At 39.6% G+C, this 27022-nt stretch overlaps 2 protein-coding genes across 8 annotated transcripts in view; one reads left to right on the top strand and one right to left on the bottom strand.

Moving 5' to 3' along the window:
* The first annotated feature begins 647 nt into the window (after positions 1 to 647).
* LOC108683080 (low-density lipoprotein receptor-related protein 5) lies at positions 648 to 24157 on the top strand. Its single transcript, XM_047883050.1, has 27 exons — positions 648 to 870; positions 6061 to 6155; positions 6735 to 6854; positions 7281 to 7474; positions 7748 to 7988; positions 8411 to 8521; positions 8763 to 9299; positions 9573 to 9755; positions 10323 to 10547; positions 10953 to 11091; positions 11621 to 11890; positions 12350 to 12512; positions 13142 to 13330; positions 13941 to 14048; positions 14377 to 14487; positions 15039 to 15141; positions 15610 to 15747; positions 16293 to 16779; positions 17052 to 17188; positions 17459 to 17569; positions 17898 to 18047; positions 18419 to 18705; positions 18864 to 19053; positions 19283 to 19923; positions 20296 to 20357; positions 20608 to 20746; positions 21106 to 24157. The coding sequence occupies exons 1-27, from the start codon at positions 810 to 812 to the stop codon at positions 22076 to 22078; spliced, it is 6165 nt and encodes a 2054-aa protein (XP_047739006.1). The 5' UTR covers positions 648 to 809; the 3' UTR covers positions 22079 to 24157.
* A 122-nt stretch (positions 24158 to 24279) lies between these two features.
* LOC108683084 overlaps positions 24280 to 27022 on the bottom strand; it is a 29575-nt gene continuing 26832 nt past the window's right edge. For all 7 annotated transcript variants that reach the window (XM_047883053.1, XM_047883054.1, XM_047883052.1 and 4 more), the window contains exon 5: positions 24280 to 24605. In XM_047883053.1, coding sequence (XP_047739009.1) covers positions 24324 to 24605 — 282 coding nt within the window. In that variant the 3' untranslated portion in view covers positions 24280 to 24323. The remainder of the gene's footprint in view (positions 24606 to 27022) is intronic.

Below are 27022 nucleotides of genomic sequence, written 5' to 3'. Positions count from 1 at the left end.
ACCAATTATTTGATTGTGGAAGCATAAATCGATGCTTGTATTCTGTTCGATTTGCTATTATTTACTGAATGCAGTATATATCTTTTTTAAATTATAAGTAAAATGCGTTTTTTTTAATCGTTAGAATGTTTCTTAGAAAAAGCAAATCAGAAAACGATCATGGAAATTAACATACTGAATATATAAGAAAATTATAATTTCTCGAATTTGCAGTTGCAGATTTTGAAGAGTATAAAAAAAACTGTAAAACGCTAAGCGCTTGTATAGAACGATAGAAATCTTCAACCCTCTGAATTTCAAACACAACCCGAGTAAAAAAAAGCGGGGAGTTAGCCGTAGGCCGCAAATTTTACGAATTTTACGCCCAGTCTCTTTTTAACACATCTATGGAAATTCGCAAACAACGTCTACAGCAATTACCAAATAATGGCAAAACAATAATGGTTCAAACAATTTTTTTAAGCAATTATACGTACAACATTGAATATCTATTTATTTTCAATGTTTTATGTGTTGATTACTCGACATTATTCATTTGATTTTGTTAAATGTATCTCGCTAATCGTGATACGGAACATGACTGACATCAACCGTGCCGTCCGCCGGAGTGAGGCCGGACCGCTAAATGATCAGTGTTTACCATGACTTCGTAGTGTGAAGAGTGTCCTCTTAGTTCACTCCTTGACGTCCTTGTTTTGCTCCAACTCTATAACCGTTTCTGCCTAAGAAGCAGTAACGTCTGCAAAAGAATCATTTATTCTTAATTACATTTGTAAATAATTTTTCGAGCGTGATGATGAATAATCAACATGGTAAAGACTATACTTGTGCTAGTGGTGTTATTAACAGAACTTCTTAGTAAACTCTCAGGTGAGTCCCGTGAGTGTTGTGAAATAAAGTTTCTAAGAGATTTCCCTTTCAGTTTTTAATTTTAGGTAATCAAATTAGATTTAATTGCCTGACTTGCTTCAACTTTCTTGCCTTGCTATGCTATAACACTAATAAGTAATAACAGTATGACAGCTCAGACTGCTATGTTGCAGTAAAGTTCACAATCTTGAAGTAAAAGATGCTATACTACTTAACTTTATGATTAATCATTAATAATTTCAGCCTGTAGGAATAATTTTTTGTTTATATTTTAGTTGATTACCTTAATGAAACACAAATTAGAAATATCAAATTTTTTAAATATTATGACTCAAGCAAGCACTGCAGCATTTTGGTGAGCATAAAATGATAAGGCTCCAATCATGAATCATCTAATGCTCAATTGTCATGTTATTTGATTCTGGCTCTAAATTTCAATCCTAGCTTGCAAATGTCTTATTCTATAGAATTTGAACTTCTATGGTTTGGTAATTTATAACCCCAACTGGAAATTTAAGGTACTGGTAATGAACAGGCATACCACATACGATAAGTAACAATTCTTATGAAATTACACAGGAAAGCAGATGCACATATTTCATGAAAGATCTTGAACATTCTCACAGAATTACTGTTTCCAAGAAGGCAAGAATCAATATTTAGATGATTAACATCTCTTTTCAGTCTAATAAAGATTATTATTTGCATTGCCCCAATCATAAACATGGAAAAAAATCTTACATAAATTGCCTTGGTAAAATGGATTTGTCATAGCTTTTTCCACTGAGAATGACACTCTGCAAGCAACAGTTGCCGCCTTGGCACCTCCTATAATGCAGACACGCAAGCTTGATGAATTAATCCTTGGTTTTGATGCAGAAATGTTTGAAAATTGAAATGAAGTTTTGATGAGACGGACACATAACAGCACACTGGCATGGAATATATCTACTTGGCAAGTCGCGACTGAATTTTTCGAGTCGTGGTTTTATGGATTTGCCAGCTTTGATTCCATTTTTTCGCGCTGTGATTCCATTTCACCAAGCCGTGAATTCCATATCTCGGCCATGAAAAGCCATTTACAAGGCGCAAATTTATTTACAGAGTCCATGCACATATTATCCCAAATCTCTAATTTTACCCTAAAACAGTCAAACTGCAACAATAAAATTTGTCTTTACTGTAAGTTGAGCACGTGTTAGTGCAGTCTGACCGCTTTGACATGACCGCAACTATGCACAATCTTCAACAAAACGTTAAGTTGATTTGTTTACATTACAATGTTTGTTTTTTCTGCAAGATATTTTGACAGGAACGGTATAGCAATGTGGATTGCGCAAGTTGAAAATTTTATGAAATGACATGTTTGCGAAGTGCAAACCGCGATTTTTCAATCGAACAATAATTTATGACATTCGAGCCGCGAGATTTTATAACTACTGAAATTATATGATGTGAGAGCTGTGATATTTCAGACAAAATTAGGACTTTTCCAACCCTGACAGCACAAGCACAGCAATGATCCATGACAGGCTTGAGTCTTGAGAGCAAAACCCAAGTTCCCAACACGTTCCTATTTACTGCAGGAAAAAAACACATCTGAACAAACTATTTATTTAATTGCAAATGAATGTCTTATTGTTGATTATGCACCCTCTCATATTCAGTGAGTTGGGGCTCTGTGGTAGGTATTCACTCACAGACTGTGCAATATGATAGGCAATGAGCATGAACCTTTCTCCTGGTACCGTAAAATGGGGTAACTTTGACCATTTTTTTTTCAAAATGATGCCATTTTTTTACTAGATAAGTTAAACTTAGATTTAAACATGCAAAATACAGGTCTATACTTTAGCTTTACTCACCATAAATTGCTGGCTCCTGCTTCTCATAGTTTTGATGTAATTTAAAAAAAAGTGATGGTCTTTGTTACCCCAGCTCTTGGGGTTTCTTTGACCGGGTGGTAAAATCTATTTTATTTTTTGGTAAAATAACTCCAAATAACTCCAGGTTGTGGTGCATTGTAGTAGAACTCTTCTAGTTACATATGCAAAAGACAAATTTTAGGAAAGTGTCATAGTTTGCAAATGGGGGGCGCCACCCCCCAATTGGTGAAATATGACCACCTAATGGCAGTCATGACAGGGTAACATTGACCGGTTTGGAAATTAAGTTAAAATTACCATATATAAGACTCTGTAGAGTCTGAAACACGGTTTGGAAATTAAGTTAAAATTACCATATATAAGACTCTGTAGAGTCTGAAACATAAAGAAAAAACATTAATAGGTGTATCAAACATAAAATATGTTATATAGGTACCAATGATAATTTTAACTTAATTTCCAAGCTGGTCAATGTTACCCCGTCACGGCTGCCATTAGGTGGTCAAAGTTCCCCCATTGAGGGGCGGCGCCCCCCATTTGCAAACTATGACACTTTCCTAAAATTTGTCTTTTGCATATGTAACTAGAAGAGTTTTACTACAATGCATCAAAACCTGGAGTTTTTTTACCAAAAAATTAAAAAATTGGAGGGGGTACTCCGACAGGCTTTAAAGAATAGCTCTTTTTCATGGGTCACATTATTAATTTTTTAACCTATTAGATATGCAAACTTTTAAATCTTTCTATTGTGTTACATAGCCTCAGTATTAGGCCTTTCATGGCCATTGACAAAATTTTTCTATGTCAAATCGTTTTTGAGTTTTTGGGGTTTTTGTTAAAAAAACGAAAAGTGGTCAAAGTTACCACGCCGGTCAAAGTAACCCCATTTTACGGTACAGTAGCAACTGTTCTTTCACACATTCGGCTAATTTTTCTGGCTTCATGCTTTGAAATTTGCATGGATTTCACTATTTTGATTGTGCAGTGGAATTAGATTTTAAATAATTAATTATTTTGTGCATCCTGCACAAATGGTAGCAATTTTTGCAGCCTAAGCCATCTGCAGAGTTCATTAACAGGCATCTAAATCCTTCTAAAGTTACATTATTAACACGTTTTTCTTAGCTTAGCTTCGCGTTTGTTTGTTTGTTTGTTTATTTGTTTGTTTGTTTGTTTGTTTGTTTGTTGTTAACATTGACAACGAATTTGTGGGTGATTTCCCAAAATAATTTCTTAATTATTACCTACATGAGAAATTATTCAAGAGACATGGTAACGGGTAAAATTAACCATGAGCATTAGCATTTTTGTCTCTCTCATGAGTGGCTTCAGCCAAATTTTCCAGTTAGCTGATCATGTTCCTGCCAAAACTCCAGCCTACATATCCACCCTAATGCCTACACCCTAAACATTCAGTTGATTTTGTAGTTGCTGTCATAACAGACTGCATTATAACTATAGCTTCATTGAAAAAAAAATAACACAAAGAACTTATATTATTAAAAGTAAAATGAGAGATTTGGCATTTTATGTGAATGCCAATTGTTAAATGAGTTTGTGGCCTAAAAAATTGCTCATTATGAATAAAAAATGTTCATATCCAAAATGGGCTTTTAGAAACCAATCTCCTGCCCATGTTGTGAAAGGATACAATGGCATCATTGCACAGCCACAGCTACTGCCTGCTGCAGCTGTTGGCCACAGTGTTCATATGTATGGTGAGGATTCATAATCACCAGCATTGTTCATATGTATAGGCAGATTGTGAGGATTCATAATCACACAACTGCATCTAGCAGCAGCTGTTAGTATTGGCAGCAATTGGCATAAAAATACATGTGAATTTTAATACACTTAATTTGACTATAATAGTGTAATAATATTATAATTTTTAATTTTAATATTTGATTATTTCTACGTTTATCTATTCAAGGGTTAACTTCTTTTGTTGCCATTGTATTTAGCAAGCCATTTAAGAATTTTTTATGGAAACTGTTCTCTTGTTAACATTTTTTTAGATCAATTTAATAGATTCACAAATGATCAAGATTTCATTCGAATAAATTTGCAGTGACACAGAAATTAGAATTAAGTTAGTTTTATAATATCTTGGTATTGATTTACACTCTCCAGTAAATTGAGTCACAATCATGAGATATACAGTGGGGGGAAATAAATATTCGTACACTTGAAAAATCGTATTTTAATGTATGTAAGTATACAAACTGAACAGGAGAAGTGATTTATATTATGTATAGAGGCGCATTGTATTCAAAAATAGCATCAATAGAAATTAAATCTCAATGCAACAAAAATTAATGCAACACATTAACTTCTTCGGGTCAAAAAAGTATTCGTACAAAACAACTTTTGACTAATATTTCACACCAGAACATTCCAGAATGTACTAGAAACATGTAGCATGTTCCAGTAATGTAATCAGTAACCATAGTTAACGTATTTTGCAACTACCAGATCATTCTGCAACTGCCCGTAGTACAAAAAGTTCTCAAAAATGGCTAAAGGTAAAGAACTAACAAGTTCCCCAAAACAACTAATTCTATCTCGTTGGAAGGAAGGAGAAAGATATAGGAAGATTGCTAGCCACTTGAATGTTCCTTTTTAACATGTTTTTAACACGTTTTTCTTAGCTTAGCTTCGCGTTTGTTTGTTTGTTTGTTTGTTTATTTGTTTGTTTTTAACACGTTTTTCTTAGCTTAGCTTCGCGTTTGTTTGTTTGTTTGTTTATTTGTTTGTTTGTTGTTAACATTGACAACGATAATTAGCCCACTTCTGATTGTTCTAGAGNNNTCGCCGGACTTAAATCCGATTGAAAATTTGTGGCGGTATTTGAAGATTCAAATTAAGAAAAGGTCCCCAACAAACATTGAGAATCTTAAGGTGGTGTGCCAAGAAGAATGGTATAAAATACCAGTCAGCATCTGCAAATCATTGGTCGAAACGTATAGAAATAGACTGGTATCTGTTGAGCTGAATAAAGGGTATTCAACCAAGTATTAAATTAAAATAATGCGGATTTATTGTTTTGTATGAATACTTTTTTCACCCGAAAAGTGAACATGTTGCATGGTTTTTTTGTTGCATTGAGATTTAATTTCTTTTGATAGTATTTTTGAATACTATGCGTCTCTATACATAATTTAAATCACTTTTCCTGTTAAGTTTGTGTACTTACATACATTAAAATACAATTTTTCAAGTGTACAAATATTTATTTCCCCCCACTGTAAGTTATTTGGCTTATCATCCAAATGTGGCTCATGTTTTAATATTAACTTTTCAGGTCATCCCTTGCTTTTGATATCAACAACAAGAGATGTTCGTGTTGTTGATGCAGAAAAACCAGATGGCCAGCCTCTCAACTCTCCTATTTCAAAGGTTAGTGTAATGATTAATTTGTATCTATATATATATATATGGTATATATATAAATGTATTTGAATTTTTCGTTGAATTTACTGCTCTTAGGTAAATTTTCTTCTTCAAATTCAATGTCATATATGTTTGAATATACTTTTCAATCCCATCTAATTTCTACTCTTAAAAATACTACTGCATGACAAAATTTATACTGTAATGTATATGTACTAATGTAGGTAAATTTACTAGTACATTGCTTATCTATATGATTATATAGGTAATTATTTTCATATAATTAGTGCAATTTACACATGATATCATTCATTTATTTGAAATACTATGACTTTTTGATACCTTTTATTTTCATCATTACCATACCGTATACTGTATGTATTTTTATCCATCGCAATGAAATTTATTGTCCATTAAAACACTTGCATGATGTAATATTAATTTTAGTTCTCTTATAACTTATTTGTAGCTCTCCATATAGTATCCCTGTATTATAGGCCATCTCCCATTCATATATATTAGGCTCTCCAGATTAGTGATGAGCTTAATTTTCTCCATGACTAATGTAAACTATATCCTGAGCAGTTTATTGAGCCTGAGGCCCATGTGTATTTGGACTATCACTTCAACAAGAAACTCATCTGTTGGACTGATGTGCTCCAGCAAACTCTACAGTGTGTTCAGCAAACCACTTCTGAGCCTCTTGTATGTTGCTGCTCATTTATGTACTCGAACTAATCCATTTACTGTTTTCAAACAACTTGGCTTTAATTAAATCACTACTTGAATCATCATATTTTGGGCATAAATCATTTTACTTTTTTGTGCTTTAAAAATAAATGGAAATATTAGAGACTTTTTATTTGTATCAGCTTGTGGTTATTCTCAATCTTTTTTGATTCTGTTTGTGCTAATTAGTTTGGCAATTTCCTAATTTGTGAATAATATTTCTTAATTATTGATCTCTTTGTGTATTATCAGTGACTACCAATGTCTAAATATTACTGCATTTTATATGTACTAATGTTTAGTGGTGGCCATAATCTATGATCTGTTTGATAGGATTTTCTAGTTTTCTATAACTGAAACCCTTGTTAATATTTGCAATGAAATTTCGATATACTCTTGCAGAGAACATTGTTTGTGCAAGAGGTAGCAGGACCTGAAGGTATTGCAGTGGACTGGGTGAGCAATGTAGTATACTGGGCTGACAGTAAGAGGGAGCAAGTGGAAGTTGTTGCACTCCAGCCTCCACACCACCGGCGCATCCTCTACTGGCAGGACTTGGCACACATCAATGCTATTTGTGTAGCTCCACTCAATGGGTGAGATCAAGATTACATGATTAAAAATTTAGTAATTTATAGAAGTTATAATTTCATTATTAAACATTTAGAAAATGTTGGCGAGAATTATTAGTTTCATGAAATGGTTTGAATTGGTGTTCTTACTTCATCTTATAACTCATGGAATAGTGTCATACTCAAGAAATTTGTTGAATGCGTTTTTTTAGAACTTTTCAAGTATTTTGATGCAATATATTTATATTGAAGGAAAAAGCAAAGCATTTAATTATTAAAATTTGATGTATTGTGCAGCTTGCTGTTTTGGAGCATTGGTGAGAAGGCAGCTCGTATTGAAGTCGCCAGCATGTCTGGTAGTGACGAAAATTACAGTGAGAAAGACTCGCTGGTTCGTCGCACTCTCGTGTCACGCAATATTGTATGGCCCAATGGCCTTACTCTTGACACAGAGCAATGCTTGGTCTACTGGGCCGATGCCAGCAAAGATAAACCAGCCATTGAGGCCATTTCCTTTGATGGTCTCAATCGAAGAACAGTGAGAATGATAACAGATACCTAAACCTACATTTACTGTTTTAAAGTTACCAATGGATGACGATGTATGACTCATGAAAAACGTTAAATAAACTTACTGTAATGCATTCAGATTCCTTACATTATTCTCCACAGAAAATGTGAAGCATTAGGACCAAAATTTTTGTACTGTTTTGCAGATCCTTTTCAGAATTTTACTCTGTATACAGGAAGTATTGCTTTATCTCATTTAAATTCATTTGGTGAACTCAATATTCAAGTTTATACCGAGTAGAAGTTCTTACCGAGTTCTATATTCTGTTGATTTTAATAAGTTTTTTAATCGTAGAATGATTTTTTTAGTAATTACATTTGGACCCGTGAATATTTGTAATTCTGTGAACCATGAATGTTTGTAAGTAAGTCTGTTCATTTTTGTTTCAGATTCTGGGTTCAGGCTTGCAACATCCTTTTGCTCTCAGTCTTTACCAAGGAACACTTTTCTGGACCGACTGGGAAACTCAGCTCATTCACTCGTGCTCGATAGGAAGAAAGGTAACCTACTCATATTTTTCTTTTTTTTGTAAAGGCACATTTTTTGTGTATATTTTTAAACTTAAATTTGTTTTTGCTGCTAATGAAAGTGCAGTGTATGTTAATCATTTTTCATCACTGCCAATGATTGTGTTTGAAATTATGCATTCGTTTTGGAATACTGTATTTTTAGCTGCAAAGTTTGTCAATTGCAGCAGTTTTTATTCATGTGTAATGTTATGTTTTTTTCTAAACATAATAGGGTGTCTGCAACCCTTCTCGGACCGTCAGCAAAACAAAGTCTACTAAGTATGTTCGCGTGTATGAAGAGGATCTTCAAAGAATTTATAATTGCAATTCCACATCTTCATCTTGCGCTGGAAAAGAAGAGGAAATTTTTTCTCCTTGCACCGGTGTGCCTTGCTCCCATATGTGCCTTTTAACATCCGTGGGTCTGGTGTCTCATGAGCATCAGTCTCCAAATTCCAACAACATCAGTGTATTAGAAGACGATCCTGGGTCTACAGACCAAAGTGCTCCAATATGTTTAAGTCGTGCTAGGGCGCAGTGCGCATGCCCAACAGGAGTTACCTTGAAGGACGCATTCACCTGCAATGACGGTCCCTCAACTTACCTATTGCTTGCTAGAGCCACTGGCCTCTACACCGTCAGTCTTGACACTGCACAACACTGGGTTTTGCCTCTGGATCCTCTCGGTACCTACAATGCTACAAAAAAAGCAGCCACGAGCATTGACTACGATCCTGCTGAGCAAGAAATTCTTTGGGTGGATAGCGAGGTGAGGAAAAGAACTCATAGAATGATGTAGATCCTGCACTGAGACAAAGGCTGGTATCTTAACTGTCAATTGACGGGCTAATTGTTATCGCGGATGTATTATTCTTCTTGCGTTTTACAATATCACTGTAAGCATTTCGTAGCGAAACAAATGGTCAAAGCATTTTCATTCTGCTTTCTGTTTCTAAAGAAGGGTTATCTTGCCCAATTAACCTCGGAGTAACACGGGTGCTTGGAATTTGGAAACAAAATAAAATATTTTCGTGTTGAGCAGAACGCAGCAGTGAGAGCCACGCGCCGCAATAGCAGCACGGGAGCCCTCACCACGCGCACGGTGATGACCAACGTCTCCAGCTCTCCAGGTTTCGCTCTTGACACCCGCGGTCGCAATTTCTACTGGACTGACGAAAACAGACGCTGCATTTTCGCTGCCTCCATGGACGGCTCGGCACGAATGGTACTTTCAGTTGAATGTCCTGTCAGGAAATATAGAACATTTTTTCTAAGCCACTGATTAAATCAGACGCTGTAAATTAGCTGATTTCATTGATAGGTCTACGCATTTATGTATCTGTTACTTGCCCTGCTTTACTGCGACACATTCTGCCAGTAATTTGCTATTTAGTTCATCGATCTTTTATTGCTTCTTCGGTATTTTCCTCTGTGCGGTAGAAACGTGATCAGTTTCCAGAGGAATTGATTTAAAATCGTTGCAGTTTTCTGATACCTGCATTACTTAGTTAGTGTTTGTTGGCCTCAGTTCCTCAGCTTAGGTTTAATCAGCTTTTATACACCTCACGTGTATGATGAAGGTGAATGATTTCGGTTAATCATGAAAAATTTTTCACTTTGGGTGTATGTTATGAAAATAAATTTCAGTCGAGGGAACATTTGTTTGAAGATGAGCTGAATGTTCAAAATTCTTTGAATAACTCAATTTTTTCAAAGTACTTGTTACTAGTTATGATAGTAAAGTAAACGATACCTTCCACGAAGCCAATCAACAATAATTTATCATACCCAGGCCATTGTGTGGACGTACTTGGAGCGTCCACGGGCCATCATCGTCCACGCATCGCACTCTCTGCTGCTATGGACGGACTGGGGCGACGAGCCTAAGATCGAGCGCTCTGACCTAGACGGCGGCGGCAGGACGGCCATCGTAACCGAGGACATCATCTGGCCCAACGCCTTGGCTGTGGACGACTCGTACCTCTACTGGGCCGATGGAAATACCAACAAGATAGAGGTTAACGCAATTAATTGAAGCAACCGAGTGATCGTGGTTGACTCAGCTATTCGAAAGAAATAAGTGGTGGCGGTAAACTTCAAAAAGTTAAGCCCTAAGTGATTGAGGTTAACTCAATTATTCGAAACTCTTAACGAGCCAAGCTAACTCAATGAAGTTAATGCACCAAGAAATCGAGCACGTTCCATCGAGTAAAATGTGGCATTGAGTTGGTATTGATTGAATTAAACTAGTGACTGGTATTTTGATTGTACAAATCCATCACATTGATCAAATCAAGTTGAATACATGTTTGAAATTTAGTTACCGGAACTCTAAAAATGATGTATCTCATTAAATCTTCCATTTCTGCGCTTGAAAAACAACTCTTTCTGTCCCTTGAAGCAAATATGATCACTGTTGCAGTGCTCCCGCCTGGACGGCAGTATGCGACGTACCGTCCTGGGAGAAGGTGCGCATCGCTTCTCCTCCCTCACTCTGCTGCACGACGTTCTTTATTGGGTTGATTCAAGCCAGAGAAGCGTGGGCAGCGTTAGAGTTGATGGTACGGAACTATCGAGTCTTCCAGCTTATATTTAGTGCTCAGCGTTTCTTTTACTTCTAGGATTTGTGATCCGAAGTTGAAATCAGATGTATGTTTTTGGGACAGCGCATTAAATGTTTAATTCACAAATGTTTAATGCTGTTTTATGAGTCTTTTTAAATTAAATGTTACGAATGTTTTTAGCCTTCTAAGTCTGTTGAAGAGTAGGCGACAATCATCCAGTTTCAGCGAGTAAACTATGATTTGTTCATTCTGATGTGAAGTCAAACGATCATGTAAGATACCTACGTGAGTTTCATTGTTGAATTACTCCTGAGTCATTTACGTCAAACATTGTTAAATTTAAGTTAATGTTACGTGATTTAAATCCATTTCCACTCTGTACGACTAATTATTCAACATGTGATACGTGAATTTTCAAGTGTTATTTAAGTGCGTCAGGCATTATTGGTTTATGTAGGTGGAAGTGTACAAATAAAGGTATTAGTAAGTCAGATCTTGATTCACTCAAAACAGAAATTTTTTTCAGGGAGCAACTCGCATGAGCTGCTGCGTAATGTTGCAGGCATTTTCGATATCAAGGCGGTGCAGCGGGAGCAAGCATTGCCTACCGGTGAAGACCGCTCCACAGCGGGCAGCAGCACCGGTACCAGCACTAGCAGCAGCACCAGCACCGGTACCAGCATCACCAGCAGCAGCAGCACCAGCGCGCCGTGCGCGGACAACAAGGCTGGGTGCTCGCACCTCTGCTTCCACTCCGCTACCGCCCCCGGGGGATACACCTGCCGGTGTCCCTCCAGTGAGTGCTGGGGCTTTTTTACGATTATTTCGAGTGTACCTCGCTAAGAATGATTAAAACTCGCGATTTTTACACCCAAAAACTAGCGCATCTGACACTTCCTTAGTTGACGATAGTTATGTTGGGAATTTCGTTGGACACTGACGTCAACTTCAGTGCGTATTATGCACCTTTTATTCTTATTTCAATTAGTAACTGAAGCTTTAATAGTCTGGTAAACTCGCCAAATCACTGATGTTAAATTCCCTTTGATATTAAATTATTTTTTTTTTAACTTTCCATTTTTCACTTCATCTAGTAATTAATCATAAGCACACATCACATGTACTCAAAACTAATAGAGAAGTTCTCTTAGATTGTCACTGAGCCGAGCTGGCGCTCTTATCAACGGCTCGATAATCACATTTGTTATTAATAATAATTGAATAAATTATGAACTTAAGCTGTAACTGTGGTCAGACTTGGAGCTGAGCAGCGACGGACATACCTGCCTTCCTCGGCCGCCGTCAGGAGGCGCGTTCCTGCTCTACTGTGGCAGCAAAGGCGGAGGCGTCCATCGCCTCAGTCTCAGCGCCCCCTACCGCTCCCAGCCTCTGCCTCTGACGCCTTTCTCCGCCTGCGGGTGAGGCTAGGCCTCTTCACCAATTGTTCATAAACTTGCAGGCGAGATGCCGTCGCGAGTTTTGCGCCTGTGACTAACATGCCCATAATTAGCTGGTTTGGGAGAACAATGTAGAATTTGGTCTGAGAATAACAGATTTTTTTGCAAGCCACCCGAAATTGTTGTGAGTTTCTTAAATTGTGCCATATTTTGTCAGCCTTGCGCGCTTTAATATAATTCTGTCACTGGATCCCTTAAATTTTGTCGGATGTCGTGTTTTTTCTCGGGTTAATTTCGAGATTGAAGTTATGCTTTTTTTTGCCTCACGTCTTTCAGTGAACGATACTTTTTTCCACGCTTTTTATGATAATCAGGAATTACTATTTATGCATTTTTTTACATTTTAAGGAGCTTTTTGTTACGATCTTTCTCATTCTTCATCATGATTACTTGAAATTATTGATTTCGTTTGCTAAACGTCAAGCCATATTAACGGCTCTGCCTTTGCAGTGCTGTGAAGTGCTGCCTTCAGTTGTGCACATCGGATCAACTAAACTCTTATCTTCAACATTACCACGTTTGACTTTTTCAACATATTCATCATTATTTAATCGTCATACTGTGTTCAATAATGTTATTTCTATGTTCAGGAGCGTGGCATACGACCCAGTTTCTGGGACAGTGTACCGCACGGACCCACGAAGCAAGCTCATCAGCAGGGCCAGGCTGGACGGCAGCGACAGCGTCGTCGTCGCCAAGTACGGCCTCATGCTGCCCAAAGCCGTCGCTGTGGACGCCTTAAATAGGAACCTATACTGGATTGACATGTTACTAAATAGGTGAGTTATCAGAGCTTGCACTGTAGCAGTATAGTCAAATTATGCTGTTAATGCTGGCATGTTCAATTGGTTGTTTATTATAAAGATATAAAAGTATAATTAGTTGCGTTAGTTTTAGTATCAATTTATCAATTATTTGATATGGAATCACAGGAAATTGTTATTTCGAATAGTTGTTATAGTTATGTAAATTAATATTCCCTAATTGATAGCTATATTGAATTCGCTATTTGCTTCTCTGCACAAATTTTAATGATTTTACTCACCACTTCGAAATTTAAAAACTTTTAAACTTTTTTCATCCGAAATCAAAGGTGTTTTTTAAGAGGACCCAACTATACATGTTCAAAATATTGTCGAATATTCTGTCATAAAAGTGTCACATAACTGCCACTGGCGGAGGTTCCTTCGACAACTTCCATTATTTGTCTTCATCTAAACGTCAATACTGTCACTTGCATCCTTTTGCTTGGCCCTTTCATGAACTACTCAAATTTTGTTACAAACTTCTTAAACATTGAAAGAAGAAAAAGTACTTATTGTTGATGGAGGAAAAAGAGTTGATGCTCATGTCGTTTATTTTTATTGTAATTACTTGTTATGTGTGCAGGCTGGAAGTGTCTCGCCTGGATGGATCATCGCGACGAGTTCTGCTGTGGCGACATCTGCACAACCCTTCCAGCATCACCATCGACGCCGCCGGCCGCGCGCTCTATTGGTACATTTCGCTACACCAGCTCTCATCGTATCATAACTATTTAATTATGAGGTTTACACCTCATGGATTTTAATATTATTCTCCATTATTTTATTGATAAAAAATACTTGCAGCCTTACAACTATCTAGCGTTCGTTGCCGCAGCCTCACCAGTTTGCAAATTTTACAATTGTGCAATTATAATATGTATACTGTACAATAACACAAATATTAACCGGTCTAATGCCTTTAGTTTTTATTTATACAGGTTAGTCGGGATGCTCACGTGCCTGTGTTCTATTACATTTAAGATTATATAATTGTTTGACCTCTGCCCTGGCGCGTGCAGGTCCGAGCTCGGCAGCTCCTCTGGCGTGATCAAGAGGTCGGGGCTTGACGGGTCAGATGTGCGCGAGATCATCACCGGCCTCGGCAACAACGTTGCCCTCACCGTCAGCAGGTCACCATCGCGCCCCTCATGCTTCTCGCCCTCCTCCTGCCCCTCTCTTCCCGCCTGTCCCTCTATCCTCCCGCCCCTCCCCTCTCTCTCTCCTGCTCCTTCCACTCCCCTGTTCCCTCTCGCTCATGGACTACCTTGTTTGACCCCATCACCACTGCAGCCCGCAAAGTGACACATTTTCCCATATTTGCTGCTTCTTTCAATAGATCTTCATATTATTACTCTGCTTGGCGTGTTATTCCCAGCTTATGTCCACCAGAATTATCCAGGCGAATTATTAGTACCCCAGGCGTCACCCAAACTACACAAGGCACAGAGCAAGTAATGAGACCATGACCCGGAAATTTGAAACTATTTAAAATTATTCAAAACTAAATCTAAGTTTTGTTTAAAATAAGCCAAAAAGGGTAATTACACAGACACTATGTAAAAATGACTTTTTACGTAAGAGTCTTCCTGTACCTAAATAAATTGACTGTACTATAGTTGTACTTTCCGTTCTGAATCCATCTTTTGCATTAGAAGATTAAAATTTTTTAATTTCCGTACAGAGCGAGAGAACCACCATCGCAGTTGGACGTCACTCGCCTCTACTGGAGTGACGCCGAACGCGGCAAAATAGAGACGAGCCTCACTGACGGCAGTGACAGAAGGGTGCGTATAATACTCATTAGTCTACCTAGCTTTTCAAAGCTTACTTTTAAATGTAAAACTATTTAGTGATAACGTTAAGTTTCCCTCATACCACTATTGAGATTATAAAATCCCAGTCTTTAAAATGAAGAGGTGATGACGAAAATTGATGTTCGTCAGTGCAGAATGCCGTATTAGAAGTTTCGTCACCCGCGGCACAAGCAAATATTCTGCCGAGACAAAGAGCTCACAATTAATGAGGGGATTGTAACTGGATTGTCAAATGGTTGCGGATTGTTGATCACTTGCATCGTACAGTTGATGATTTGGCGGCGTGCAGACACTGTGTACTTTAAAATTGAGGTTTGTAATAAACATTTGTGTTGCGTGTGCAGGTTCTGGTATCGGGAGTGTATAATAAACATTTGTGTTGCGTGTGCAGGTTCTGGTATCGGGAGTGTATAATAAACATTTGTGTTGCATGTACAGGTTCTGGTGTCGGATGTGTCGGGGTGTACAGGAGTGGGCGTGTGGGGCGGGCGCGTGTACTGGGCACAGCGCGCCTCGCACGCCTACACGCTGCTCGCCGCCAGCGCCGCTACGGGCCAGCAGCGTCAAGTTGTTATGGTGATTATTAACGGCTTTGTTTACATATAGCAGTTAATTATTCAGATCATCAACCTCATACTAGTTTTTCTCATGGAATTATCAAGATTGAAATTGATAAGGAGACATGAATACCAGTTTGATAATCTAACCTTGTGCTTCTTAGATTTCATGTTTAAAGGAATGTTGAGATCATATTTTCAAAATGAGAAGCCAATGCGTGTAATTACATTGAATTTACAATTGAGGTCGCAGAAATAATTTTTCGCTGTATCATCATGATATTCTATTCCAAAATTTATAAATTACTATATTAATTTTCTCGTGATTACGTACATTCCTGGAACGATTTCACATAAAATGTTTTTTTTTCGTCTATGTTTTGCTTGCTAATTTATCGAGTTTGTGTTTTGAATGCCCAGTGAACACGGCGTTTTCTTTACTTTGTGCTTACGCAAGTTCATTCATTCATTGTTTAGTTTATAGTACAGTTACAGTTTACATAATTACAGTATTCATTGTTTGAGAAAATTATAATATAAGAGCGTAACATTTCGATCACCTAGAGTGGCCTGAACGTCACGGATCTGGTATTTTCAATTGCCGAACCGTACGACGTGATTGCGGCGGCCGTTCAAAACACGCCTGTAAGTTCCTGCCTGCCTGACACTGGCGTCAACTGCTCCCACCTTTGCCTGCCGCCGCCGCTGGTTCCTTACAAACGACCGCGACGCAACGATCGTCATTCTTTCATACAAGATGACAATGATAAGACAATGCAGTCGTCGAGCTTATCAGAGAAAAGTCTGCGGTTCTCTGAAGATATGAGGAATGGAAGATATGAATTGTCGTCCGATAATGTCAGTAGTTCTTCAGACAATCTGATCTGGCCGACTATACCTCGAGTTTCAAAGCTGAAGCGAAGCATACCGGCCTCCCTGCAGTCTCGGTCCATGACGGCTTTCGAAATTCCCGAGATGAAAGACCCAGCGCCTAGTCCTTGTTTCTGCCCTACGCATTACACGTTTGATGCTAACCGCAACTCTTGTCTGCGTGAGTAGCGGCTCAAAATTCGAAATTAATTTATTTATTCTTATGAATAAAGAAAAATATTATTATAATTCCAAGTTTTGGACTTCTTTTAAAATGTACGCTGCATTGCAATCAAAGCTAATTTTTTAAACCTTGTCGCACTGCATATGTATAAATATGTACTTATTACCTGCACTAGGTACCATTGTAACGCTGCTAAGTTATGCAGTTAGACGACGCTTTGAACGGTTAATTCTGCTATTTTATGACTTCAACTCATGCTCTTGTTGCAGCCCCGACCTCGTTCTTGATATTCGGCCAGAGCGGCAGCATCAGCAGGTTGCTGGACGTGCCTCCTTCTCAGTCGGACGTCTCAGTGCCGACGTCTCAGTCGGACGAGTGTCCTACGGTGCAGTTAGCACTGCGCGGGGTAAACATCTCAACATTTTTGCTCACTAAATCTTTTGGTTTCTATTATGCTTCTAAAATGTGACTTGGTGCCGTCGATTGGTAGGTCCTTGAAAGAAACTTTCAGCCATTATTTTGAGACAATAAATCTCACAGTTATCATTACCTTTTAATAACAAAGTGGAGCAATCCAAAATTTTGGTTTCATTATGTCTCATGAGTATTGAGGAAGAAATTATTATCTTGCCAAGACCTATTTTCACTAAGACGTTCCTTGCTCACCCTGTCTTAGGTGCGCAGCGTTGGTGCAGTGGCTTACGACTCGACCACCGATACCGTCTACTGGCTTGATTCCAGGAATAAGAAGATTTTGGCTTCTCAGGAGTACGTCAACAAGAAACAAGTGCGTGGAGTTTACAGTTAAAGTCTCTATGCGTCTCGTCTTTGCTGTTATTAGTGAATTAAAAATTTGTTGATATTTTACGGCAAGCGCACAATGTCTAAACATCAAGACCATAAAATTTAAAATTAATGAAAATTTTTCTATTAACTTGAAATGTAAGTTAGTGGTTATAAATGCTCTCTGAATAATACGGATCATGTCAAGTGACAGTCGACATTATAATGTTAACTTTAACTTAATACACAACATTCATTTGACCAGTGATTCATTTGACATTTTTAACGACCAATATTGCAACCATTCTTGAAATTCTCTTGTTTCTGTACAGGTTGTAGTTGACAACCCTGGTGCTACCGCTCACCCATACTCCATATCGCTTGACCACGTCACCGGTCTGCTCTTCTATTCCTGCGCCAAGCAGGACGTTATCAACGTCACGCGCCAGAGCATTACCAAAGACAGACATTTCCTGTATTCGGTAACAAATTTCATATTACAAATTGCTAAATTCGTACAATTTTTAGTAACGAAACAATTGTGAAACAGTTAGAAGTTCTCAACAGTTTCTGGATTGAATGCTTTGATGAATTTCTGAATTAGTATATAGATGAAATTTTAAACGAATCTTCGTGATAAGTTAAACTTGTTCGTTATGATCAGTTTGTACAAACTTATCGTGGACTTGTCTGATAAATTTGCGTCAATTTATGATGCACCCTTTAAAGTTGAAATTTGCGAAAAAACGTCGATCATATGCTAAAGGAAGTTGTAATACTTGGTTCTGCTAGAGCTAGATCGTGTATAAGCCAAGCAATGATGAAGCCTAACCATCCACCTTTGATTGTGTAGGTCCTTGGTACAGTGGTGGGACTTGCAGACGACAAGCCACGTTCTATTGCGGTGCACTCATCCCTCCGTCGTCTGTTCTTCGTGAACATGGCTCGATCAGCCCACATAGAGACGTGTCGACTGGACGGATCATTGCGCTCAATAATCGTCACGGACGGACTCAATGAACCTACTGCCCTTGCGGTTGACGAGTCGCTTCCTGTTCGAGGTAGCCCACTGCCCAGACTCTTCTGGTACGATGTCAGGCCAAACAGGGTGGAGAGCGTCGAAATGGATGGCAGCAATAGGTGCGTGCATAGTTACAGTAATTCCCACACTCTATTCATCTCTGACTTGAGTAGTGAGACAGAACAACTTTGCACATTGATATATGTAACCAATTTGTTTCACCATACTTGTACTCTGTGCATTTTCAATGCATTACAAAGCATTCACGCTTGCACAGACGCGTCTTGGTATCTGGCGACCTTGAGCGCGTGGTTGCGATCTCAGTTCTCGGTGAATGGCTGTACTGGGTGGACGAAGGAGCTAACGCCATCCGCAGGGGCTTGAAGACGCGTCCCAACGCCACTGCCAACACAGTGTTGGGCAGACTCAGTCAGCTCGTGGACATAACCTCAATAGACACCCATCAGGTGAACCATTGAGTTATTCAGCATCTTCCTCGGTGCTCCTATTTTGTCAGGCACGACGATAGCTGATATGATGTTCTCTAGGTGTAAATTGTTAGTATAAATCGGTGATACTCTGTACTGGATGAAACCTAGCATTCTGTAAAGTTAAGAGAGCAATGTCAGCATTATATTAACTCAAAATAAAATTGTTTGTATTATAAAGGAAACTAATACTCTGTGAGGCTTTCAGACGTCACGGCATCACCCGTGCTTGAGCAACAGCGGCAACCAGTGTAGTCAGCTGTGCCTGATGGCGAGCGAGGATGACAGGGCAGGAGGAGTCTCTGATGACCGCTTTCGCTCAAATTTCGACAGTTCGGCCTCAACTTCTTGGCGACCGCCTGTGGATACACAACAACCCATGCGCCGGTTTTCAAGTCGGGATGCTCAAATTGATCCATCTTCACACACGGCTGATGCACGAGTTTCGGATCAGCAACAAGCGCTCCGTGGAGCAAGCAAATCGCGGCTACTGTTGCAGCACTCAGACGATGTTTACGATCCGTACGCTGCTGCCTCTACTGGCACACTTGGAGAAGACCTAACCAAACGAATACCTTACGATTCTTTAAAAAATAATCTCGATATCACATCTGGCAGAATGCATTATGCTGGAAGCCTAAATGGTATGAGCCAGCCAGGCGGTTATACTCCAAGCCTTTCGTTGGTCCCAGGTCATTCAGCTCACAGCTCATCACGAGTCCCTCTGGGCTCGTGTGGCTGTGTGCACGGCGAGGCCGTTGACGACAGTGGTTGGCACTGCCAGCCTTGTAGCCGCGAACATTTCCCCTGCACTAACTTGAATCTTACTTGTGTGCCACTTCGTTACAGGTAAGTCGATGTTGGTCTATTGCGGTCAACTTACAGCTGCTGCTAACAGATTCTTTGCCACTGTTTATCATCTCCTAGGACCTAGGTAAATGATCTGAAAAGTATTTCGCTGCTGAACCTGAGAAGTTAGTGCCGCTTTTATTTTTAAAGTAATTTATTTACGATTTCTTTACATGATAATTTTCTAAATAAAACATTTTGTTGAACATTTCAAAATTCCAGCTGCGTAATTCGTGTTGAACAAGATACACTATAATTTATCGTTGAATGCATCTGAAGATGAATGTAAAAAAGGGTTACATCTGTATAGGTATGCTTTTTTCTCCTACTCTTGCTTTGACTTATTAACATTCTAGTTAAACATTTTTTTAGGTGTGACAACGCATCTCATTGCGAAAACGGATGGGATGAGTTACAGTGCAGCTCGTGTTTAGGTGAGTCCCTCGCTGGCTGTGGTACCACCTCTCTTATGCATTTCTTGTACTCATTTCAATGTTTGATATTTGCTTGGTCTCACTGGGTTAGCTTTTGTTGAGCAAGTGAAATAATCTCGTAGCGCGTTGCAAACAAGTTGGTAAATAGTAAGTGTTGCAAACGGCTCAAACTATTGTTCGAAGGATATAATAAAACTGTTGTGAAATAAGAGATCAAGTTTAGCAAACAAGCGGTCGTGACATCCTTCAGGTCTCGGGTGCGCCTCTCCTCCGCAGTTCACCGATCGGTTCACGCCCCCGGGGACGACTAATAAGACGGCACCGATCGTGTGGGTCATCGTGTGCATTGTCGTCCTCCTCTGCCTGGCCGCGTTCTTCGTTTATTATAGGTACATCTCTCTTTCTGAGGCTGTCATAAATGCAAGATTTCTTCAGTCATTTTATTTACTTTGATGCTCTAGACTTGTGACTTGGAGCTTTCGAAAGAAGAGACAGGAGGTCTTGACGGAGACTTCTACTAAATGCTTATTAAACTTGGTATTTTTTACTTTTGTTTCTTGTTGGGAATTGTTCATTTATTTTTATGATGCGACTGCATAGAATGTGCAACAATTGTTTTTATCACTACAGAAGCGTTTGTTGTTTATAGTGCTTGCAATTTCTTTGAGGCTGTCTAGACAGCAATAAGTATGACACGGAAGCATTTAGATGTCAGTCTTTCTATGTCAGTTATTCGTGTTTGTTACAGACGTCGGCCGCCTATAGAAGACGCGCTAATGTTGGCGTCTGCATCCGGCAATTTGAAAGGACAGCCACAAATACAGCTGGGGAGCAACCAGGGCAGGAAGGGTTCTCGTTATCTGACGGGGTGCGTGGGCAGCTGTGGCTTGGGCAGCAGCAGCAGCTGTCAGCAGCGTCTATTGCCCGACAGCAGCAGCGGGTGCCTGAATAGCAGTTGTGGCAGCGCTGCGTGTGCTGCACATCTCAACGGTGGAGCCTGCCGAGGTGCGCAGCCTCTTGGAGCGTGCGAGATGTTCTCCCTCACGCCTGCTGTTGGGGGATCTCACTTCTCATCATCGTCGTCTTCCACGTCGCACTACCCCAAAGAGACGCTCAACCCCCCACCCACCCCCACGACACGCACGCCCGCGGTGCCTTACTGTCACGGCAGTTGCTACCATCCCTTGCAGCAGAGCTCGTCCTCGAACTTGTCGTCCATGGGGCATCGCGGTGGTCATCCCGTCGTGCTACCACTGGCCGCTGAACATTCATATCGACACTACAAGACCAGAAACCGACCACCGCCACCCACCCCTTGCTCCACTGACGTGTGTGACGATTCTGATCTCAATTCCACGACCATCTTTACTTCCACCCCATGTTACTCGTCCGACACCAACACCAATGACCAGCACCGCAGCCATCACTACCACACGCACCACCACCACCATCCCAACTCCCCCAACACTCAGTATTGCTCCTTCTCATCCTTGCCTCACACTGAGTATTACTGGGACTCTGAACCTGATCCCCCACCACCAACCCCGCTAGCAACCAGCGACCGAGGCAGTCCTGCTACCAGACTCTTGGATCCTTCCGAGCCTCTCCGTAGACCTGCAATCCAGCCCGACACTGAGCTCCTATTACTAGGGCCTCTGTCTGCCGTCCGTACTGACAGACGTTACTGTCCACCACCACCGTCTCCTGTTGCTTCTGACTGACGCCGCCTTGCTTCCAGTCCTGACATCTCTCGTCTCTTTTTAATTCAGTTTCATCACGGTACAAATTGATAAATATTGTTATTTCTTGCCAATCATGAGGTTATGAAGAATTTTGCTGGTTTGAGCTATGCTTGCAAATAGTCATTTTAAGAGCCACATATGGTTTTTGCTCTGATAACTGCACAAATTTACCAAATAATTGATCTAATCATTATGATAAAAAACTCTAATGTTTCAAGACATATTTTGTCCCCTTCGGGCTGCTTACTGCATATTATTTCATTAATTTATTTTAATTGCTAAATTCAATTTATAACTCTCTCGAGCGCTGGACACCAACAATAAGCGATACAATAACTACACTGGCCTGTCGTTCTCCTGGTCACGTGTAGTACTGTTGAACATTTCTCGTGATGATGGAAAGTACGATCTTGCCTTTAAAACGTGCTCAGTTTTTTAGTCAAAGTAATTCTACAATGAAACTAATATTTTTGTGAAATTTCTTGATTATTTAACACTCTTAATAGGCTACATGTCACAAATTGCTTGCTTGCCATGCATTTCATGTGCTAGTGGATGAACGATGTGCTCTTTCTCATCGAGTCTTCATAGTGCGGGAGCTGAACGAAGCAAGCAGAATTGAAATGCATTTTATTATTATTAAACGGGGGCATTGTTGGTGTTTAGTGTAAGTTTTTTGGGCCTCGTGGTCCTTTGATCTCACAGCAAGAAACGAACGAAAACTTGAGCTATCATTGTAATATTTTTCATGTTTTAACCCTGTTAACCCTCGACTATATGATTGTTCTCATGTTGTTCGCAACGATTTATTCTCTTCACTCGTGCACAATTCTGCTGTAACTAGAAGTCTTTTTCAGTTTAGAGTGGTTACGTTCACAAACTTGTTAGCAGGTGTGGTCGGTTGAAAGGTAGTCCTCATTGGTATTGTTCTCTGCTAGGATCTGATGTACAATTCTCGACATAACAAGTGTACAAGTCAATGATGTCATGGTGTGGTTTTGGGCGTATACAGACCCGATGGCTGAGGGCACCTAGTGATCATAGGAGCCTCACATATTGCAAAGAAGGAAAAATCGTCACTTTCGGCAGCTATTACAGGTTTTTTTTCCGGTGATCTTAAAATAAAGGATTTCACGACCTACACTAGAAAACCATAGTTTATTCTAGAACAAACACGTCAGAGCCCTCCAAGGGAGAATGGTCTCAATTTCCGCACTTTAATTGTCGTCTCGAGTTTTGCTCATCAAATTTCCTTCTCGTGCGTTTAACTTCAGAAATTGTGTGACTTGACTGATTTTCAAAGATTAACAGACGAAGATTGGCATCTTCTTCCGTCTCTTTGATTGCGCCTTGACATAGAATGACTTCAGCTGACGATTGATTTGATCTCTTGCCACATGGCAGTGCTTGTATTAAAACGAATACTGTTGCACGTCAAACCCTGACTATTCTTTGATAATCATGTCATTGCCTCAATAAAAATATCCTGATTAAGCCGAAACGCTATAAGTGAATATCTTAGCAGAATGTCACATTAAACTATTGCTATAGACTATTGGCTAGAATTTTTATTTAGTATCTTTTTTCGCGATGTTCTTCAAAATTTAGACGCAGAAGTTGCGTATTTAGCCTAAATAGAGTAATTATTTTAATGATCGTGCCTTCTAGAGCCGTGCCATTTTCAATTATTCAGGTATACCATTCGCTACCTCATTTTCCGACTATTAGATAATTTGAGTAATAATAATTTAGTTCAATCTGTCCAAAGTTAACCCTGTGTCTTCTGATGGTAGATTGTTTAACCCTCCTGTAGTCTTCGGGTCAAAATGATTCGCATTTCCAACCCTATGTCAAGAAGGCATAGAGCGTATACTGGAAATGAAGACAACGGAAGGGTTAACGAGCTTTTTCATCTATCCGTAGACAAAAGGTTTAATAAGGGAGAATTATGTTTATTTCTATAATGTTTATAGTATTTCTATCTCTCAAAATATGTTCGCTACATTTAATAATACCAAAGGCTCCATCTGTATAAATATAGTACATATTTATTGTCAACTCAAATTTTCCAATCCTTCTCAACGATTTGATAAATGTATAACTGGACTATAATCAAGTATCACTGATGACAATAATGATCTTAGAGTTAACGAAGTTGAGGATCAAGCAGCACACTCAGATACAAAGCGGAGCGAATTTATATTTAAATATTTGTACAGTGAAGTCAACCTGCCAGTAGCTTAGACATCCGTTCAATACGTCTTGGACGTTCCAAGGTAGGAATCGAAATAGAGTCTTTGGGAGGCGGAACTGTCGCCCGGTCGAGGGGAAGATCTACGTAAAGGTGAGGCTGTCTGGTGGTGCCAAGACCATCCACCTCAGCAAACGGCACCGTGGGCTGCCCTCCATCCTCCGCGACCCGTACGTAGAAGTTGTTAGGTAAATCTGACGGTACTTCGAGTGGGTAGCGATCGGCAGTAATGTCGTGCTGTTGCTTCAAGAACATCTGCACAAACAGGGTATGAAATCTCAACTGGATCCTAATGAGTACCTGGGGTAACAGATCAGATGCAGGCTATACGAGTAGAATTCTAGGCATTTTATTTTCATGACCGACAGTTGCAAGTGATCATTAATACCGATGATTTCAAGTAATTGGCGGCGATAGATCATAAATGAGAAGTTGTGATCATCACTAGGATGAATATCACAATTAAGGATGATGCCTGAAAACATGAACATGGCGCGAACGAATGAATCGTGACTCATATTGAGATTTTATTGACTGATCGAACATGTACAGAGGTGGGCAGTAGCGAGCTACATGTAGCGGCCGCTACATTATCAGTAGCGGTAGCGGCGCTACATTCAAGCCATGGTATAGCGGTAGCGCGCGCTACATATTTAAGTAGCGATACGATGTTTTGCCGCTACAGCGCTACCGCTACATTTATAGATAAAGCCTTTAGATTTTACTTAATAGTATTAAATATTATTTAAAAACCAGCATGATACATACATAATATAAATTAAAGAATAAAACTGTACGAAAGATTTCGGTGCAATGTCGTCAACCTCAGCCTGTTACTAGTGTCAACATGATAGTTGTTACCAGAGGTGGGCAGTAGCGCCCTACATGTAGCGGACGTTACATTTTCGGTAGCGGTAGCGGCGCTACATTTAAGCAATTGTAGCGGTAGCGCCCGCTACATTTAGTGCATGTAGCGGTAGCGGTAGCGGCCGCTACAGTTCAAAGTAGCGCTGCCCAGCTCTGAACATGTATGCAAAACAATAATGATTTGGGGAACAACACACAAGGTGTTGTTCCCCAACAATATGGCGGACCCGGTACAGGGTCCGCCATATTTATGGCAACGGATGTTTGCTGTATAAAAATAAATTGGTTTCTAGGAGACTTTTCTTTTATAATGAAGCTTAATATCATCTATTAATTCATCTATTTTATATTGCAGTCTAAGGTGTCTAAATTTACAATTACCTATGATTTACTATTACCTATTTGCTATTAGCAGTAGATGGAAATGCAATTGTAACCCTTCATGAAAAGGGCGAGAGTAGTAATTCAGTCATTACAAAAAAGCTCCAAATTCGTCTTGAAACTGTGTGGAAAAAAAATTCAAGGAAACTGGTGAAACATGCAATCGACCTGGTCAAGGAAGGAAACGAAGTGTCCGAACAAAACAGTTGGTCAAAATCACGATTGAGAAGTTAAGGAGAAACCCTCGTCGCTCAGCTGCAAAATTGGCTGCAGAAGCAGGAGTTAGTCAGACATCAATGCGTATAGAGTCCTCAAAGATGACCTCAAAACCTCCCCTTACAAGATGCAAACAAGTCATGAACTAACAGACCGTCGTGAGCGCATGAGGCTCGAAAGATGCCAGCACATTCTGGATCTCATTGAGGATGGCACGCTGCCCAACTTGGTGTTCAGTGACGAGAAAAAATTGGACATTGAACAAAGCGATGACCGTCAAAATGACAGAGTTTGGAGTCGGGATGGATCTGTGGCAACTAGAACAACAACACGACGTCAAAATCCCATGTCCGTGATGGTTTGGGCCGCGGTAACCGCCACTGGGAGGTCCCCACTCGTTTTTGTCCCCTCAGGAGTGAAATTGAACAGTCAGCGATACATTTCGGACATTTTGGAAGCTGTGTTGTTACCTTGGGCCCGTAAACACTTCAACGGCTCACCATGGAGTTTTCAACAAGACTCTGCCCCATCACGTGGCTCAAACAGTACCCAAAACTGGATTCAGGGTCAAATCCCAGCGTTCATCAGCAAAAATGAATGGCCCCTAAGAAGCTCTGATTTGAGTCCTCTCGACTTTTCTGTGTGGGCTATTTTAGAGAGTAGGGTCTGCAGAACACTTCACGATTCTTTGGATAGTTTGAAGTCCAAATTGACACGAAAATGAGACTTGATCCCTCAAGAAATGCTGCGGGTCTCCTGTGAAGCTTACCCGCGTAGATTGGAGGCCGTCATTAGAAAATAAGGGTGGTCATATTGAATAAATATGTCTGAGAAGTGTTTAGGTAATTCTTGGCTACTAGCTCATCCAATAAAAAAAACAATGCACCTGTTTGTTTCATTGAGAAATAATAAAAAACATGCGTTGCTATAAATATGGCGGACCCTGTATTTCCACGGAAAATAATGAACGATCTATAGTAGAAAACAGCCAATATAATACCGCCTATATTATGAATAGATATATGACATAAATAATTGGTAACACATTGTCTTTAATATTTTCTTTCCCCTTCTTCTAAATGTTCAGTATATCGACTGTGTCTGAGATTAGAATGAAGGAGTTCTGAGGATATTATTCTATACCTCCAGGGCATGAAAACATAACAAGGGCAATAATCAGAAAGAATATTTCCATCCTTTTGCCTAAA

Source organism: Hyalella azteca, unplaced genomic scaffold (genome assembly GCF_000764305.2).
Source record: "Hyalella azteca isolate HAZT.00-mixed unplaced genomic scaffold, Hazt_2.0.2 contig11898, whole genome shotgun sequence".
NCBI classification, from domain to species: domain Eukaryota; kingdom Metazoa; phylum Arthropoda; class Malacostraca; order Amphipoda; family Hyalellidae; genus Hyalella; species Hyalella azteca.
Note: the sequence above shows the minus strand (reverse complement) of the source record. Positions and strands in the feature narration are given on the sequence as shown.